Here is a 19,412-nt window from a genome sequence, read left to right as displayed (position 1 = left end):
TTCCACAAGAACATTGTGTTAAGGCAAATGAATGACACTGATGAAATGTCAGTAACTACCTAATGTGGTGTTGGAGATGAAGCCTGTGGTTGTGTTAGAGCATCCTCTCAGGCCATGGCTAAAGCCCTGCACATTCCTTCTCAGCTTGAGAAAAACATTCTGACAATAAACATGCAGCTGCTGTGACTGAGTACCAGCTTGGAGAGTTGACAGAAGTAACAGCGAATTGGGGACACCACTTTTTAAAAAATCTGAGAGAGAGAGAAGAAAAGTAATGTAAAGCCAGACTGACAGAGATGTTTTAGGGTCTAAAGGCAATATCTCACAAATTTCTGGAAAGACTGCATTCCTGGGATCTGCTAAGACTTGTCAGCACTTAGAACAAGATTTTGCAAAACATTTACAGAAATTTAAGGTTTATTAAACCAAATATGATTTGCTGCATAGGCCAAGATACCTCTTGTGTTTTCTGAAATGCTAATGTTTTACTTGTCTGAAAGAACCATTTTTCTTTATGGTAAACATGAAGGATACCCAGAGGAGTTGTTGATAATTTCATGCCTTTCGTATCTAGTATATTTCACTTGGATTTGTTCTGGTTTATGTTAGCAGTTCTCGTGCTGTGTTTGTATCTACTTTAGAAGCCATTGCAGCAGAGTAAGAGTGACACCATAAGTTTGCTGGAAGGTACAGTTTTCAGCATGGTCATTTAGCTCTAGTGTTAGTGTCTTGTGTTCATTCCCTTGTACACTGTAAAAAGGAGCACATAAAAAATGGCAATGATGCATGAAAGCTGACCTTGAAAACAGATAAAATATGAAACTCAGGAAAAATTTAGTATCACAGAAAAGAAATTGTTCACTCTTCATTTCCACATGTCAATCACTATATGATCTTACCCTGAATGTTTCAATTTAACATTAAACATCCTTGTGTCTCTTGAATTATTCCTAAGTATATTATTGTGGACTAGATGTAAAATCTCATCTGTAGAAAATTTAAAGGAATGATTTTACTTTTAAAAATATTGTGGAGTTGAATTAAAAAAAAACAGTTTTAAAGCTTTGACATTTAAAGCTTTTTATCTCATAATGATACTTTCCTATTTTTTGCCTAATTATTGTATACCTAACAATTTTTTGTGCAAAGCTTATTGCAAGATGTCCTGTTAAACAAAAATTCATTTAGCTACATGAAAATGTGAGCATTCCAATAGGAAGGATTTCAGTAGTATTCTTTCAATTCTTTGGAGCAATGTTAAGAATATTGGAAAGTTGAATTTGAAATCATTTTTTCAAATAGAATGTTGAAAATATCTTTATGGAGTATTTAAGAAAAAAATCTGAAGAAAAAAATTTCTTTAAATAAAATTAATTATTTCAGCAAAAAGAGTAGAATTTCTTTTTTTTTTCCAAAGGATAATGAGTTCAAACCACTTCATTTTTTGCTAAGCTTGCTAGGTAACAACTTTATGACAAATGTGATTAAAATTACACAAGTACTCTTTAAAAATAGTTTGCCCTTACAAAAAGACCCCAAAAAATATTGTTGCCTTACTTGGATTTGTAGTTTTTCCTCTGTGTTGCTGCTGATTCAGCAAGGTAGTGCTTTCACTTTAAGTGAAAGTGCTTTAAGTGAATTCTTTCCCACTAAATTCTGAGGTTTGCTCTGCCCCTGTTGTTCTGTTGACCAAGCAAGGGCTGGCACATGGTGAAGCTTTGCTGCCCAATCTCCACGTGCTTTTGAAGGTTTGTTTGTAGCAGCAGAGAGCTTGAAAATGGGAGGAAGCCAGAGCTGCAGCTCCACATGGTGTACACTGTATACTGTTGTATTTAAAGTATTAAGGTCTTAAGCACTAAGAATCAGGCCTGTAATAGCATTTATTATTATCCTGTAAGCCACAGCTGAAATTACCTCCTGCAAGAGATTTTACAGTATGAGGTTACAAATATTTACATTTGTGCTTAGATTTATTATCCTTTATTATCCCACTTAATTCAACATAGCTGGAGGTTCATCTGTATAGCTGTGTGCACCACTGTCTCCTGGAAGGAATCCCCTGGGATTAAACAACTTTTTTCATGGTAGTGTGAATCCAGATCTTGAGTTCAGTTCACTGGAGAGTTAGTGTTACTCTATATGTAATGTGGTTTATTTTTTTAATGTGCTTAATTTGGACTTTACTTCATAGGCTTCACTATTTTTTTGCATTAACATCAGAATTTTAATGCATTTTCAATATAGGTAATTACTGATATAATTTACTGATAATGATTATTGTGTTAAGATACAGAGCCACTGAAACCTGCATCAAAACATATATATACACTTGCATGGTGGATGTACCCACTGGCTGAAAATTAGAAGGTAACTTTTTCTAGAAATTCACCATTCCTCGCCCTTTTGGGCTTGGTTGGTTTTTCAAATACATAATAGAAATTTGTATTTCAAAATGATGATTGAAAAATAATAGACCTTTGAAAAGAGTGCACTATATTATCACATTCTCCAGCAAAGATATTTATCTGTTTACAGCCCTGAAATGTGTGTCTGTCCACACTTTTGTATGAAACTTACCTGAGTGAGGTGATAATTGGTTTAGCCTTTATTTAGCATTGCTGATAATTTTTGCAATTTGGTTTGAGATCATATGGGGTTTGTATGGCTCAGTGGAAAAAAGTTATGATCAGGGCTTAAAGCAGTGTCTGAGCCACTCCTTTTAAGTGTTCTCATAGTTACTACTGCACTGGTGATTACTGATGATCTTGGCTTCATTTTTGACTTGCCAGAGGTTTAGTAAAAGGCTAATGGAACAATTTCTGTGTGTTGACAATTCCAGTTGGGACTCTGGCTTTCTGTGACAAAGCTATCTGGCAAGTCAAGTTACAAATTGATCTCATCGTATTGTGACAGCTATATGATGTTTAATGCTTTTTGACCCTGCAAATTCATTGTCCCCATTGTGGAGCAGTGTAGTTGGGTCCTTCGTGTTCCCTCTGATTTAAAGTGACCAAGACATGCAGCCTGTAAGCAGGCTATCAGTGCAGCATCAGAGGTGCCTTATATCCTGTTTGACAGCATCATTGCTTTGATTATGCTTATGGTACGCAGATGTGATTGAAAGGTTTTGTTGGATGTGGCATCCTAGTGGCCACATCAACTACCAGGTGTGGATGAAAGCAGTCAGCTTCTCATCAGAGTCAGAGAAGCGGAGCCGACAGCACAGCCAGTGCACACCAGCTTCAATCTACCATCTCGCTGCCAGCGCCGCCCGGTTATTTCAGTGCTGACCTTTTTCCCTTCGCTGTCTTGTCAAAAGCTGCAATCTATGATCTGACAGTAACTAAGGCAGAAAAGGACGCAGCCAGGGCCAGGGCGCAAAATTAAATGGAATTAGCCATTTCAACAGACCGTCATCCAGAGCACGCTAATGCTCCACAGCAACCAAGGGGACAGGTTTCTGAACAGCAACAACAAACCCTGTACCAGCTGTTTACATCTCCCTGCAAGTCTGGTATATTGTCAGCTTGTGTTGGTGGACAGGTTGCTGCCCAATCACTTGTTCACAACTGACTGTGCAGAGTGGCCATCACAGTGAAAAGAAGGGCGGGAGAGGTAAACTGTCCTGACAAGACTAAACTTCTAGGTGTAGCTTGTACCTTTGATGTCTTGTGTTGAAAGTTTCTTACTTGCTGCATCTTTTTAAAGCCACTGAAACAGCTACCAACTAAGCTTTTGTGATTGCTGCCTTTTAAGGCCATTAATTCATGAGAAGGGGAAGAAGAATTTAAGTACAATTTTGTTTTAGCAAGCCTCTTTTAAAATATAAAATTGAGATGGGGGGAAAAAAATTATCACCTTGGCTGGGTGTTCAAGCCATTGTGGATTGGGCTGGATACAAGCAAGTCTGGCAGTGTGTGGTCCCAGGCAGGTAGTTTGGGTGGGTGGGCAGAGGCCCAGCTGCCCTCAGGGCTGGTCATGACTCTCAGCTCTGCTGGCAAAAAAAGGGATGCTCATCAAGAATAATTCTCAGTATATCAGCTGGGTTAAATGTGGAATGGCTCAAGGCATGAATCTGACTAAGAGTAACTCAAGATTCTTATTGGAGTAAGAAGCAGATGAATCTGCCCTACAGTCCATTTTCATTTGTTTAAAGAAATGCCCACCACCCCCAGTGAGAGCCAGGATGTATAACCCTTCCCATTAAAGAGAGGCCAAATTCTGATGCTGGATTTGTGTATTTGGTTCTTGGTGTGCTCATTGAGATCTCAAATTTTATCATCTTTCTTTAGCAAGGTGCCTAAGCACATGTTTCATTTCAAAATTCACTCCAGCAGATATTTTCTTTTCCTCCTCCCAAAATATCTTCTTTGATTCCCATCTACCTTGTGGCTTTTGTCAGTTTAGAGTCCTGCTCTAGAGCAAGTTACTATGATGAAAACCAGTGTGTGGATTTCCAGTGCTTGATTGTAATTTGTCAATGCCCTGGTCCAAATCACCTGGAGTTGCATTAGAACTCAATGCAGTGAGAATGGCAATGAGTGGGTGTTTTTTGGCAAAAAGCTCTTTGTACAGAAAAGTGAAAGCACCTCACATCTTTGTGCTAGCTTGCCTTGCAGTAGCTTGATGATGAAGGGCAGGCAGATGAGGCTGAATGTATTTCAACCACCTTTGGGTCTCACGCAGCGTTATCCAATAATGATTCCTCCCTCCAAAGCATACAAATAACATGGCAGTGCCTTGTATGGAATGTTGCTAAAAGCCAAATCTTACATTGCTAAAAATCGTGTACTGCTCCCCTCAATCCTACCAACTTTGTTTTGATCTCCTTTTTAGCATGTTCATCAAAGTATAAATGACGATGCATATAGTCTTGTTTGTGGTTTTACTTGCTACTAGTGGAGTACTATATAATTTATTCATATTTTTCTATGTGAAGCTTGAAGATTAATTGGTCCTGTGTTGTGCTGTTATTCCCCATGTATTGGGCTGGCCTCAGATGCTGTTCAGAGGCCGGTGTGAGAGCCAGGGATCTCAGCTGTCAGCTTGTGTGCAGTGTCAAAGGGAGTTTCAAAAGCCTGCTGGGGACAGAACAAATTTGTAACATGTCTCTCCACCTGCTTGCATTAAAGGTGTCAGCTCTGTGGTCAGTGTAGTGGCCACAATGGCTTTTTGTGTACCAAGTTTCCCTTGCCACTTCCCTTCCTGGGGTATCTTGGGCCTAGTTTGGCAGTTCAGGCTAAACCTAGCAGAAAGGGGACTATGGCTCTGTGTTGGGCTTCACCTGTGTACAGTAAATGGGAGGGAAGAATAGCAAACTGATGTGTTGTTAGAGCTCCAAGGAGAAGTGTTAACTATGTAGGTTACTAAGGAATAACTTTAAAAGCTTGCTGGGGAGAAGCTGAGAAAACAAAGCCAGATTTCTTTATACTTTTCTTCCTTGAGTTACCTTTTCTGTCTCTAACTGTACTGGGTATGGTGCCACCAGGTGCTTTCATGATAGACAAACTCAGCAATCCTACCTCTACCTGTCTCTATCCCTTCCCTTCCCCTGCATGTTTCTAGTTCTAGTAGATGCTCAGCCAGGCATTACTGATCTCTCTGGCAATAAAGAGAGTTATTTTTTAGGTTTGTGAGTAAGCTCAGTGCACTGCAACATGATCAGTAGTGGAGGGCATGTGCAGTTGGCATCTCACTTCTTACAGAGATTTGGCTTTACTCAAGTGCAAAACTGCTCTGTCAGTAAAAAGGCTATTGGAATGTTTGCCAAAAAACCCAAACCTGATGATACTTCTCCTGCTTGAATGAACAAATCATAGTTCTTATCACAATAATGTCAAAAATCTCAGGTGCCTTCCCTATCAGGACTAAAGCAACAGAAGTGGTGGCAGGTTTCTCCTTGTGCCACTGGTGGTTTCAGCTGCTGGAGCAGGGATGTGGGAGAAGAGCACAAAGAAAACAGTGGTGCCTGGGTCCTTGGATATTCCCATGCAGAGCAGATTTTAGTGGGGCTGTGCATGGACTCAGTGCATGGGCAGGAGCACTGTTTCTTCCCAAGGTTTGTACCAGATGCAAAACTTTCTCTCTGAGTCACAGGAGGTTTAGGAGGGGAGATCTGTCTGTCAGCATCTGCCTGAACAGAGCTGCTGCTGAAAGCCTTGTGCCGTCTGCCATGAAGATTAGGGGGAAGGACTGGTACTTGTGGTTAGCAAAGGTGTCTGCCCCAAAAGCCGTGGAGGAACCATGAGATAACATCAGTCAAGTCAGACTTAGTTTTACTGTGGCACCTTTAAGGCATTGCAGTTGTGTTACACTTGTTGGAGCTGATTTGAAGCAAAGAGAAGTCTCTGAAGCCCTAATGCCACTTTTGGACATTGCTGCTGAATAGAGGGAATGTCAGTGTGAATGTTTTATTTCAGGCATAGGGCAGAGAACAGCTACTGTCACATTTTAATTTGTGTCACTCTGAACAGAAATACTTTATTTGAGTTATTTCTCATAAATCTTCTGTATTTTCACTTACAGAGTCCTTTCAAGTTGTGGTAAGAGGCAATGGCTTTTATCATGCAAGAAATATCGACCAGGTACTCTGCAGCTTCAAGCTCAATGACAGCCTCACGATCAGTAAGTTTGCAGGCTGGTGGATTGCAATGACCCCTGTGGCTGTGTCACCTCACAGGACACAGGCCAGCTCTCATCCATGTTAAGGGGAGTCCTTGCAGCAGATGTGAGAGGGAGCTGGGGTAGAGGTGTGAACTCAAAAGAAGCTTGAAATTCATCCTTATTCAATGCAGTGACCTGCGGGCATTGTGTTGTGAGCGCTTGCACGGGGCATGCTGCTGCACAGTGACCTTAGCACCGTTGTAGTGATGCACACGGGTGCTGCATACACCTGGGGATCAGGTTTTAAGATGGAAACTTAAAATTGCTTCCTATTCCCTTGTTCATCACCAGTAAAAAGAAATAGTGCTATCTTGATCCCCTGGTAGTGTTTTCAGAGTTTTTATTCACCAACTTAGAAGACAATTGCCATAAAGCCAGGCCTCCCAGGCATGCTCTGTTCCTCTCTGACACCAGGTGCTGGTCCCATCGCAGTGACTCTGTAACATGGAAACTCGCTGTCATTGCTGTGCTGAGCAGGGTCTTTCGTTTGCTGTCTCAGCAGCAAGGCAAAGGACTGAGTGGCCAAAAAAAGATGAAATGTCCAGTTTCTCAGCAGTCCTCTCTCATTCCTGAGAAGCTGTGTGTGTCTGGCAGAGAGAAGCGTGGTGTGGGGAGGGGGAGCTCTGCTCCTCTTTCATATATGCTACCCTTGTGGCCTGAGCACAGTAGAGGCTTTCATATCCTGTCGTGGCCAGACTGGTGCCTTTCCTAGCAGTGAATTCACTTACAAGAGGGAGCACATGAATTGCTCCTTCATTTCCCATCCCAGTTGTCTATGTCGACACTGCAGTCAATCAGCTCTGGTGGTCTTGCATTTATGCCACTTACAGATATGCTTTAACCAGGATTTGGTTTTTGTGGTTTATCAGCTAGACAGACATTTTGCTTTTTCTTCCTTGACCCCAATCATTAGCACCTTGACTGGACTTCACACAGTAAGTGCTGACCTGAGCCTGGAAATACACAGGAGGGAAACTTCTCTGATTCCATTCTGACTCCATGCTGTGTTTTCTTTGGGTTAGGTTTGCAACAGCTGTTCTGATGAGATGCTGATCTATGCTGGCTTTTTTTCCCCCTCAGGCTGGCCCTAAAACATATCACTGATTTCCATGCCTTCATCTCTGCCAAGGCACGAAAATTAGTTCTGTCTTCAGGTGTGCTTGAAGCATGAAGGAACAACTCTTACATCTGTTGTTGAGTTAATTTTTTTCCTAGATAAAAAGACTAAACAAGCCTCTAAAATATAAATAAGATGGCAGCTTTTATCAGCCCATTATTCCCTTGGGTTTGACTCTTGTAGACCAGTCTTTCTCCAGGCTGGCACCACAGTTGCTTTGCTGGCCATTCAGTGCCAAGCTATAGTCACTGGAGTGGTGTGTGTGCTCTTGTGCTTCAGCTGACACACTTTTGGTGGAGTGGCAGTGCAGGATTCCTGCTGGGCCTCCTGTCTGTATTCAGGACTTGGCTTTCTGGATGTGACTTCTGAAAGCAACAGGATTAACACTGCTGATTCCTGGAGCAGTGGAGTGCAAGGAGGTGGGAAGACACATATGCCCTTGTGTTTGACTTTGCCGGCACCAAACCCTTAGAAGCATGGGCTGTTTACAGATGATGCTGCCACAGGGGGGAGGTTGGGTCCAGGAGAAGCAGCTAGTGCAGAGCAGGTCCTCATGCTAACATCAGTCATGGCCCCTCTGTGCCTGTTTCCTGTAAATGACCAACCATCTTTTGGGTTTGGGGGTTTTTTTTGCCCCAGTATTTTTCCATTTCAGCTCCACCCCTTCTCTCTCCTTCATTTTTCCTGGGATCAGACAGTGCAGCCTTGGAGTCTCTTCTCTGTGTGTTTGGACATAGGTAGACAAAAATTGAACCCTAAACTTTTGAGCCCTTGAGTAATTTGAGGGGTCAGAGTATTCAGTGTGAGTAGAGGTTGTATGTAATTTTATGATAGACATGATGAATTCCAAATGCTTATCACTGCTATCAGGAACAGAGATGAACTTCCAGTTCTTAGCTGTGATATCTCTAGCCTGATAGCATCATGTTGTCATCAATATGAATGGTTATTCTATACTTCGATTTGTAATCAGCACTATTGGGGAGTATTGGTACTTGCCAATATACTGAGTTCATCTGTGGCTGTCATTGGTGTCAGCGCTTCTCAAGGGGATGGCCTGCTTGGAACAACTTATTTTTTTCATCCCTGATAGTTATATTAATTTCTTTTCAGATGAAAAGCCGACTTTTGTTCATGATACATACTTACTCTGCCCTGCCCCAGTGATAGAAGATGCTGGACAGTGAGTATTGCTTTCCAGCTTGTGTCAAGAGAGAGTGGACTTCTGGGTGAGGATGTCATTACTGAGCCAAAGGCTCAGGATTTTGCCCAAAGTGTCAAGCTAATAAATTTGTGTGTGTGTGTGTCATATTGCAGCCATCTCCTTTGTGCCAAATCTTTTCCTAGTAGGAGCCAGCATAGCTCTGTTTAATGTTGGGTCTTCAGCACAGTTTAACCAAAGGTCTTCTTGGACCATGGCCCCATTTCATAGCATCACAGAATGGTGATTCCTCCTCTCTTCCTATATCTTGTTTTTTCAGACCAAAAGGTAATTAAATTCAAGACAAAATTTTAATTTTGGTGGAAAGGAGATGCTTGATTCGAATTCCTTTGCTGCTATTGTGTATGTTGCTTCCTGTACTTAGCTCTGCTGCATCTAGTGTTGATATTTTTTAGCCTTTTTAATCCTGTAGACTTCTGAGAGACATGGCACAATGTCTCCTTTTCCCTAAGTGATCTTGTGGGTGCTTAAATGCTGTACTGGGGCTAAGAGTGAAGGCCTCCCTCCCCTTCTGTATTTGTGGGTGAAGGAAATGAATTTGGTGAGGTTTTGTCATTTTTTTTATTATCACTTAAATTTTTTTTTCTCCCGTAGACTCTTTCTCTGATACTGGAGAATGGCTAGGGAATATTCTTCTTGAATTTCACTGGCATTTCAGTGTTTTTGCCCTTCTTGGTCTCAGTGCAGGTGTTCTGGATTTGCTTGATACAAAAGAACACATTCTGACTCATTGGCAGAAGGGTTTCTTTAAATAAATAAAAAAGTCTTAAAGTTTCTCATGCTATCTCCAGTAGTATTGCTATTTTCTGAGGCATTCTGTTATGACTCACTGGCCTAGTGCCCTTAGCCCCAGGTGGGATGGGGTTTTTTAATAAAGAGCAAATGTCCCAGCTCAATAAAGGTAACATGAAAAAGGTGGCTCCTGGGCAGGGAGTCAAACGCAGGTAAGTGCCTGAGGGCATGAAAATGCCCTGAACAGGACTCAACAGGACATGCTATCCATGCATGCTCATAAACCAGTGGCTAAAACAGAGTAAAGGTAACAATGGGTGTAAAGACGACACTAAAAATAAATGTATCTGTTCTGTGCTCTAGGGTGGTTTTCCTACAAGTCAGCATGAACAACGGGCTAACATTCATCTCCAGCTCTGTCAGCATCACCAGCACGCATTGTGTAAGTAATTCCAATGGGGCTTGACAGAGGAACCATGAGACCTTGGAAAGAAATGGTTGTTCTTTAGGCAAAGCCTTCTTGAGTGAGCGTGAGCTCTCTGCAGCTTCTGCATCATGCTACTGACTGAATCCTAGCAGCTCTTGGGAAAATAACCAGGGCAACTTAAGATCAAATTGTTGTTGATGATGGATAGATCATGATAGATTTTCTGAGTAAAAAATTATAATAAAAGGCACCCTGCCCATTCTTACCCCAGAAAAGAGATCCTCAAAACTAGGGTCTTACCAGAAGGACATCTGAAAAAATGATGGAAGGAGCACCAGGCAGCAACACTCTGAGCCTTAGGGTCTCTGATGGGATCTGGGGTGAAAGATACAACTGTTAGGACTTTTATCTGGAAAGGCCACAGAGGAAAAGGACAGTGATGCCTGTCCTGCATCACACAGTCAAAAAGACCAGGTGGAATGTAAGGGATAAACAGCTAGAGGTGATCCTTTATCAATATCTGATTTTTAGAATCAAATAAGCAAAATTAAGAAACTGACTAATAGATAAGCAGATGTGCTCCTTGCTGTGGTGTAGAAATAGGCAGTGCCTGTAGCTGGTGCAAGCAAGTACAGTAATTAAATATGTGACCTTGTGCTTGTGGTCTAAACCAAGTTGGCTGAAGTACCTGATAGCAGTTTGCATCAAACTTGAGCTTTATTGTTATTAGTGTCAAAAGGACTTTTATAGCCTATGCCAAATGCTGTCATATTGGTTTGTAATCATTGTTGGCCATTTTGACAGCTGGAGAACAGAAGGGCAGGAATGCAGATAGAGGTGACTGGAACTTGTGAATCTAATTTTCTGATGTTTTCAGCAATGAAGGTGGGAAATATCACACCAGAATGCTGGAACAGTCTGGGTTACAGGGACTCAATTAAGCAGAGATGTGTTTGCTTCTTTATGGGACTATTTCTATTTTGCCAAAACTTTCTTCCAAATTTTCCATACTGAGGACTGATATTTTCACATTTTACTCCACTCTTTTACCTCAGGTACAATAAAACCTTTCAAGTCTGCAGCGAAACACAAGTGTTAACTGGTGCATTTAGTTACCCATATGTAATCTATTTCTGATGAAGACTGAAGTCTCAGCCCTGGGTTCCTAAAGGCCAGAGCATGGATGAAGGAAGCTTTTCCTTTTGGTAGCCTTAGGATAAAAAAGAGGAATCCAATCTCCAGTCATGTCAATCTGACAGTTTTTGACCAGCCTCTTGCAGATTGAATGTGAAGGAGGCAGGAAGCCTGATTTGCAGCTGATACAAAAACACTGTCTTGCTCCTGTTGCGTTTCATAAGCAGAGAGGTTGGCAGTTCAGTTTCCAACTTTGTCTTAATTTCATGCATTTCACTCTTCTCGTTTTAGAGACTCCCTCCATTTCCTTTCCTCTCCTATTTCCTTTTCTGTGGGTGGCAGTCAGCTGGCCTGCTCAGCTCTCCTCCCCAGCTGGTCCTTCTGTCCTTTCTGTACAGTAAGTATCTTCACTATAATCCAAAAGCCTCTGTGTGATCCCTGTGCTTATTTCTGTTCAGCTGCATGAAGTCTGCTATTTTCTTCTCAAAGTCCAGCTTCACTATGGTGCTTTGTATCATTAAAATCATTAAAAGAAGACTCTTTAGTTTCTTGCTGCCAGTAGCCCCTGAGCTAAGGCTGGCAGACGTCTCAGCAATTTGTATGTGCAGTCAGCACGGGAAAAGCGATGCCTGGGAACAAAGACTACGAAACAAGGTGGTAATGTGTGTTTGGAGTAATAGAAGTAGTGGTACTGCATTGCCATACTGTGCTTGGATTTGTTTTTAAGGAGTGCAGCAATACTTCTTAAAGGTATGCTTGATTTTTACTCAGCCCTTTCTCAGCAAACTGACTTCACTGGGAATTCATTTCTCTTCAAGTATCTGCTTTCCAGATGCATTAGTTGTACATGGGGCCATGGGAGGACCAGAGAGGGGGGCTTAGCACTGAACTGCAGCTGGGTACTGTGTCCTCTAACAGGACTTATTTTGAGCAGGGAGTCTGGCACATGTTGGAGCAGTCCAGCTGCTCCCTGGCCAAATGAACATGAGCTAAATAGCATATCCTAAAACAGGTCAGTTTGTTGCATCTATGACAAAAAGCCACAGAGCAGTGCGGGGATGGGGATGCTGTGACACAGATATGGGATTACTGGGTTACCTTCCTAATAGCATGGAATATGAGCTCTGTTTGTGTTAGTCCCATATTGAACATGTCAGTGCTGACAGCTCTAGGAACTGGCCTGAGAAAACTAGGTACCACCTAAGTTGGTCATTTGGGATCTCACTCAGACTTTGCAAAGCTCTTACCAGCTGGTACTTTCCACCCTCAGCCTTTACATTGTCTGAGGGGGGAAAACAAATGCACATAGAACAGTGAAGGGAATCCCTGTTGTAAGAAGAGGCTAAGCATCAGTTTCTGGTGTCATGGAAATTCAGCAAGTAGTTCCAGATTTAATAAGGTGAATCTCATGGACTTTATCATACAGAAATCACTTTTGGAATTTGGTTTCTTTCCCTTTATCCTCCCACCTATCCTTTGAAAATCTCTTACAGCTTCCTCTCTAGACAACTCTTTCCTCAGCCTGACTGACAGACCTTTCTTCAAGCTCTTTTCTCATCTTCCTAGCCCCAGGCTTTCCTCTAGTTTGCTGCTCAGTTTTGCCTATCCCCTGATACCCCTGTTGCTGGCAAATTGAACCTCTTCTCAAATTTTGATAATCTACCATTGAAGAGGTTTCTTTTCCCAGTATATATATATATATTAAAAAAATAGCTGAAACACCAGTGCTAATGTTAATATCCTTCCAGAACCCAGTACAGTCCAAGGATAGGACATGTCTCAGCATGCCACTGCCCATGTGAAACAAATGTTTACTTTCCAAAAGCCACGTGCTCTGTATGTCCTGCAGGAATCAAGCAGCATATGAAAACCCGATTCCTGTAGTCATCAGAGCAATAGGGAATTAATATCTCTTCTGAATGCACTAACATGAAATGCTGCAAGTGCAAAGGATCCATCAAGATTACACAGAAAAATCAGAGCTGTGATTCTCTTTGATTGCCTAGTTGCTCTGAAAAGCTAATTTCAAGTGTTAACACTTGATTTTTTTTTCCTAGTAATTTTAAATAAAATTTAATTTTGATTTTGAAGGTATAGACCCTTAGCTCTGCATCCCCAGAGTTGCAGAGAGATCAGTGGATAGAAGAATCAGAAATGTTTAAGATAGTGATTACAGTATCTCATTAAAAATAGGTAAAACAGCCCTAAGAAGCATAACAAGGACAAACAGCAGTATTGACTGGTTTGCATAATCACTCAGGCAAAAGTTGTGTGAGCAGTTTGAGTCAAGAGGCAACACAGGCAGGCTTGGGAGCTGATGCACTGAGCAAGTTGTGCTCTGAGAATGACATGTGAACAGTTACCCATAATGTCTGAGCTCCAATATTCCCATTCTTTAAATATCAGCATTTGCATATTCTGCATCTCTAGGAATGAAGGGTTTTTCTGTACACCTGGGAGTCTGTGGTTATGTACTTTGCAATGCCATTCAGACAGTCCTAAGGGACTTACCAGCACAGAATGGGTTGTATACAAGTTTAACCTTCTTGAATCTAGTGGGCAATAAACATACCATAAATTCATACATAAATTATACGCACTGCAAAGAGGAAATGCTTCCCTGGTTTTGTGACTTCAGATACTGATGTGATCCTAATGATAATAGTGACTGACTGCACAATCTACCCAAGACCTCATAGTGAGGGAAAGCTGACTCTAAATGTGTAACTTTAGGACTCCTGCCTTCTTTGAGACATACAAAGGTAACTGAGAAATTATCATCTTGCTTGCAGCTGACTGGGACCATCCTTTTCATTGCTCTTCTGATTCTCTTTCTGCTGCTGGCTCTGGCTCTTCTGTGGTGGTTTTGGCCCCTTTGCTGCACAGTGGTAAGTATAGTTTTTTCATTCTATTGACTTGGTTTCATCTATTCTCTGCCAAAGCACAGAGTTAAAGTGTTGGAGTGGGTGGTTAACCTTACTTAAGAAAAATGCTGCCATATTAATAAAGCCCTTATGCAACAATTTGCTTAAAGTGCTTGTTGAAGTTACTCTAGTCTGAGTTTTTGACTGTTTCAATGCCTATGTGATTTTTACATTGAATGAGAATTTTAAATAAGCTCATGGATGTGACTCAAGTTTCTGTCGGTATCAAGACCTCCTTTAGACCAGCTTTGAAACCTGCTGTATAAACGTGTAATGGAATTGATTTACTAATGTGTGCATAAGCTGTTACAGTCCTCTTTAAAGACAAGAGTTAGGGGTTTTCTTTGCATTTTGTTGGTTGGGATTTCTTTAATTTATTCAGAGGAGCTGCAGATTCTGAGCAAATATCTTTGCATTAACTTGGTAGTTATATGGTATTTTTCAGGCAGAACTACCAGGGTTGCTTACTCTAGAGCACTCCCTGACGAATCAAACAGTTCAATGCAAAGGATTTAGCATCTCATCTGGGTTATTTTATGCCTGCTGAAAAGCAGTGGGGCTGATGAGAGGATTGAATGTGGGGGAATGAAGCAGGGTGACTCATTTGTGATATGGGCAAGAAAGCAGAGAGGACACAGTATTGAGATGGATGAACCCTACCATTGTCTCAGATTTCTCCATTGTTTGTTTATTCCAGGTGATCAAGGAGCCGCCTCCACCACCGCCTCCAGAGCCTGTAAGTGTGTTATTTTTGAGCTGTGGCACTGTCTGCAGCCACTGTAGTGTGCTGTGCTGCCCAGGAATGTCAGCCCTGTAGGTGTCTTAATGACACCTTGAAGGCTGTGAGAGGAAGCCCTCTGGGTCAGGACAGTTATTTCTGACTTCTGGCCTCTTTATGTACTGCTTCCATCCAGGGTAACAACAGTTGCATAACTCAAAAATCCACAGACCAACAGTTCCTAAGGTATTTTCTTCTTTCTGCTCTGCATCAAACAGGTGTGTAAGCAAATTTTTGCTTCTCAAGCTGTGCTGACAGCTGTCCCTCCTCCAGTGAAGCTGCCATTGTTCTCAGCAGGAGTTTAGCACAGATTGGCAGTAAGGAACAGTCTGGCAGCTGGAAAAAAGGACAGCAAAGGCCACATTCTTGTGGCTTTGCTGCAGGAGAGGAGACAAAAGCCTGCCCTGGCTGTGGCTCTTCTGCAGAGTGACCTTTGGAAGGACATTTAGCCTTTCTCCATTTTGAGCTGTTGGAGACAGGGTTGTATTTAGCTCTTTTGGGGACAGTAGCTCACTGACCCTGACCTCAGCATTTCACCGTACTAATTTCTCGAAAATAATAGTAATAAATAAAAGCACCTCCAGAGACAACTTATGCCGGCCTTAATTTCTCTCCTAGGCAGACAGTTAAATGATGAAAAATACTTGCCTAACAAGAGAAGCTTATAGTTTACTGTTTTGAGGTTGCTAGGGGCCACCGTTAGTGTGTATGTGATCCTGTTACTTGTCCTGAACAGCAGTGCTGTGACAATTTAACTTCAGAATGCACACCAGAATTCATGCTGGGGTTTGTGTGATTAGTGCTATCACAAAGCCTGCAGTTGCAGCCATGCTGCATTTGAAGGATGTTTCAGAGAGCATCACACCCCTGCAGAAGTTGCAGGTGCTTTGCAATTTTAAATGCAATCAAAGAGAATGAACTGATCTAAGCCTCCAGGAATAACACAGAACACAGATGTTATCCATTCCCTTTTCTTGGCCTTGTCTTTATCCAGTATGGATTGTCCTAATTGTGCATTGTAATAATTGTAACTGTGTAATGGATTTCATTATATTTAGTTCTTGGCTCCCTAGGTATGGTGACCTGCCCTTTAGCTGACACAGTGTGATATTGCTACTATTAAACTGAATATAGGTGTGTAAATGTTGCTCCAAAGCATGAGCATTAGATTTCCATGTGGTAGCTGCTAATGTTGCTTTGCTTTATGTTCAGTCTAGGGGACATTTGGTAAAAATCCTTTATCAGCTGGAAAAGTATCAGCTGTTACTATTGACTCTGTCCTGTTGGAGTCAGGCTTGCCAGCAATAACAGCTGTTAGACAGGAACACTCGAAATCTGCGTTACATTGTGGAAGAGACAGAGGATCTCATATAATACTCAGGTTCACAGTGAAACCAAATATAAATGAGTTTTAAATGCTGCTGTATTTCACTGGGTACTGGTTTAGATGTGGCATGAAATGGGATAAAATTTGTGTACTTGTACTCTCAAAAAAAAGCTAACTGAAACAGCACAAAGCCAACACCAAACCACAACACCTTCATTGTGTGTTGATTTCCCCAATTTAGGATAAAAACAAAATAACAGGACAGGAACAAAAAAAAAAGGTAAAACAAAGTCAAACCACAGCAATAAAAAACCCAAACCCAAACTCCGCTTACTACTTAATGCAAATTTCAACTCCAGTCTTGCCTGGCCATACTAAAGAATTTGTTGGAGGAACTGACTCATTGAACCGTAGCTGAGAGACCACATGTCACTGAATAAGTTATGGAAATACCTTTCTCCAAGGCATAACCTAAGAGGTAAATACAAACAAACAAAAATTAAAGTATGGTTTTAAAAAGCTATTATTGTCTTTTGGGCTCTTAATTCCTTTTACCTTCCAACAGAAACATGTAGGGCAATTTTGAGAAAATGCCATCTAGTCATGTAACAGTAATTTATGTCTCTCTATAGTATTAGGATTTCACTTGTTTTTTTAATTAAAAAGTAAGTTGAGGTAATGTTTCTAGAAACATACCTGTGCTGATGAGAAGTAGCAGAGAGCCCTGTGGATGGCCAGTCCAAGAGTGGCATGTACACCTGCATATCAGCATGAGGTACAGTTATCTGAGGAATGAAGAAAATACTGTAGGAGGCTTGCTGTGCCCTTTGCTCAGCTGTGTGTGTACTTGGAGGGTGTCAGGCTGTGACTTTCAGGTGCCTCAACTTAGTGTAATAATACGGAGTCTGAGAAATCCCAGTTACTTCTCTTGGCTCGAGATGTGGAGAGGTCTTGCTAAACCAGAACTATTTGCCAGCTTTTAGTTAAGCAAGAACAGAAGAATGAACCTAAAGTTAATTCCTGATTCAGGCACTCACATGTTCCAGAAAAATAATCTTCAGTCTTTATAATTGCTCTGGTTCTGATCTCCCTGACAATTGTTAGATGCTTCTGTCTGAACTGTATTCCAAATTGTACAGCCTGAGCCAGACTCCACAAAGCATCAAATAATGTAGAATAACTGGTTAGAGCTGCCATGACAAAAAGGTCTGATGCACGTTAGAAAACTCAACAGTGGTTGCTTTTTTTTCCTCTGTTGATGACATTAAGTTCTAAAAGTGCAATTAATGAATTATTTCTTTGGGCTAACTCATCACTACATTTTCTGCATAGCACAGTGGCAAGCCAGTATAGTGTACAATTCATCTGCACTTTGCCTTTCCTTACAGATCAGTAAGGATTTTGGAGCTCAGTGCATATTTGACTGAACAAAAGCAGCCTGGAGAGAGGAATAGGCAATCTTCTCTGGCTTCCCCAGTTAAAATTGCAGCTGCAGAGACAAGAGACTTTTTTGATTTTTTGTCAGCAAATAAGCATAATACGCAAAGCCAGATATCCAAGGATTGGACCATAGGATGTTCAGCTGTTTCCCACAGTTTATGCTTTTTATGTGAGAACAGCAGTAATAGCTCCCTGTCTTTCCCACAGGACTCAGATGATGAAGATGGATTGCCAAAGAAGAAGTGGCCAACTGTGGATGCATCTTACTATGGAGGTCGAGGTGTTGGTGGGATTAAGAGGATGGAGGTATTTGGCTTATTGTTAGTATTATAAACCCCAGCACATTTAATTAAAATTGTACCACTATGTTTTTATGTGATTTTTGAAGAGGACTGGAGACTGGGATTTAACCAGGGCCTGTCCACCTAAGTTGCACCTGCTGTCCAAGTAACAGACATCAAACTGCTATTTGCATGAATAATTAAATCAATCTATCATTATGAGTCAGAGAAAATTTGCAGGTTAAGAAATGAGATAAGCACCAAAAGAAGTTTTAACTTAGTGAATCAAACCCTTTGGTGCAGTTGCATCCAGTTCTCTTGTCAGAGGAAATTCAGGGAAAGCTACACTGGCTTTATATTTGAGGGTGCTGTCTATGCAGTGCCTGGTTTCTATGTAAGAGAAGGCTTCTCAGCAAGTTTCTGCAAGACTGCAGATGAAGTATTGCATCTTAATATTCTTAACCATTTTCCTAGGAAGAATTTTATCCTTGATGCTGAGAATGTATGCTGACAGTGATACCATGGATCATCTATTGCTCTTGAATGCAGAGTCACTTTTCTGCTTGAGCTAAGTCTGACGACAAAATCAGATATTAGGATATTAGATACTGGGAAAAATTTCTTCACTGAAAGGGTGGTTAGGAGTTGCAAAGGCTGTCCAGGGAAGTGATGGAATCACCGTCCCTGGAAGCGTTGAAAAGGTATGTGGATGTGGCACTTGAGATACAGTTTAGTGGTGCTGTGGGTTAACTCAATCATCTTAGAGGTCCTAACAACCTTAATGATTCTCATCTGCCCCAGATGCTGTGAATTCCCACTTCTTAGATGACTGGAATGTGCAAAGGCTAGTAGTTCCAGCAGTTTTTGAGTGAGACTATTTTATTCTTAAATGTGTATTTCTGATTATGGTGGGAGTTCGGTGCTTTCATAAATTTGACTTTATTCCTGGTAGCACTTGGTCATCTGATAGGAACTAGATCAATACCTAGGAAACCACCTGCTGGTGGGGACTGCTGAAGTGTCATCTTACAGTGTGCTCTCCTGACATCAGGTGCGATGGGGAGACAAGGGGTCAACAGAGGAAGGAGCAAAATTGGAAAAACCCAAAAATGCTATTATTAAGTTGCCAGAACAGGAGTATGAGCCGTGGGAACCCAAGCCGAAGAAGCCCCATGTGAGAAAACCACCTTCCCAGCGAAAATGGTACACTCCAATCAAGGTAATGTGTCTGAGCCTCCCTTTCACCAAGTCTCTCATGTCATGTAAGATACTTCCCATGTAAGATCTTCATGTAAGATTCCACTTCCTTAGCACAGCCTTTCTTTCAGCAGAGCCTATTTAGAAAAGTGGCCATTAATCCTCACCTT

The 19,412-nt window shown here is 41.4% G+C and overlaps 1 protein-coding gene across 4 annotated transcripts in view; it reads left to right on the top strand.

Annotated features, from left to right (window-relative positions):
- The window catches only part of ANTXRL (ANTXR like), a 58,213-nt gene that overhangs the window by 18,068 nt on the left and 20,733 nt on the right, over positions 1-19,412 (top strand). For 3 of the 4 annotated variants that reach the window (XM_069019554.1, XM_069019553.1, XM_069019555.1), the window contains 7 exons: positions 6,526-6,624; positions 8,894-8,963; positions 10,098-10,176; positions 14,088-14,183; positions 14,917-14,955; positions 17,972-18,070; positions 19,097-19,264. In XM_069019554.1, coding sequence (XP_068875655.1) covers positions 6,526-6,624; positions 8,894-8,963; positions 10,098-10,176; positions 14,088-14,183; positions 14,917-14,955; positions 17,972-18,070; positions 19,097-19,264 — 650 coding nt within the window. Of the gene's footprint in view, positions 1-6,525; positions 6,625-8,893; positions 8,964-10,097; positions 10,177-14,087; positions 14,184-14,916; positions 14,956-15,215; positions 15,588-17,971; positions 18,071-19,096; positions 19,265-19,412 lie in introns of those variants that run through there. The other variant, XM_069019556.1, reaches the window with a different exon arrangement.

This window comes from Aphelocoma coerulescens, chromosome 6, assembly GCF_041296385.1.
Source record: "Aphelocoma coerulescens isolate FSJ_1873_10779 chromosome 6, UR_Acoe_1.0, whole genome shotgun sequence".
Classification (NCBI taxonomy): domain Eukaryota; kingdom Metazoa; phylum Chordata; class Aves; order Passeriformes; family Corvidae; genus Aphelocoma; species Aphelocoma coerulescens.
The sequence above is the reverse complement of the archived record's forward strand: the minus strand, read 5'-3'. Positions and strand labels throughout refer to the sequence as shown.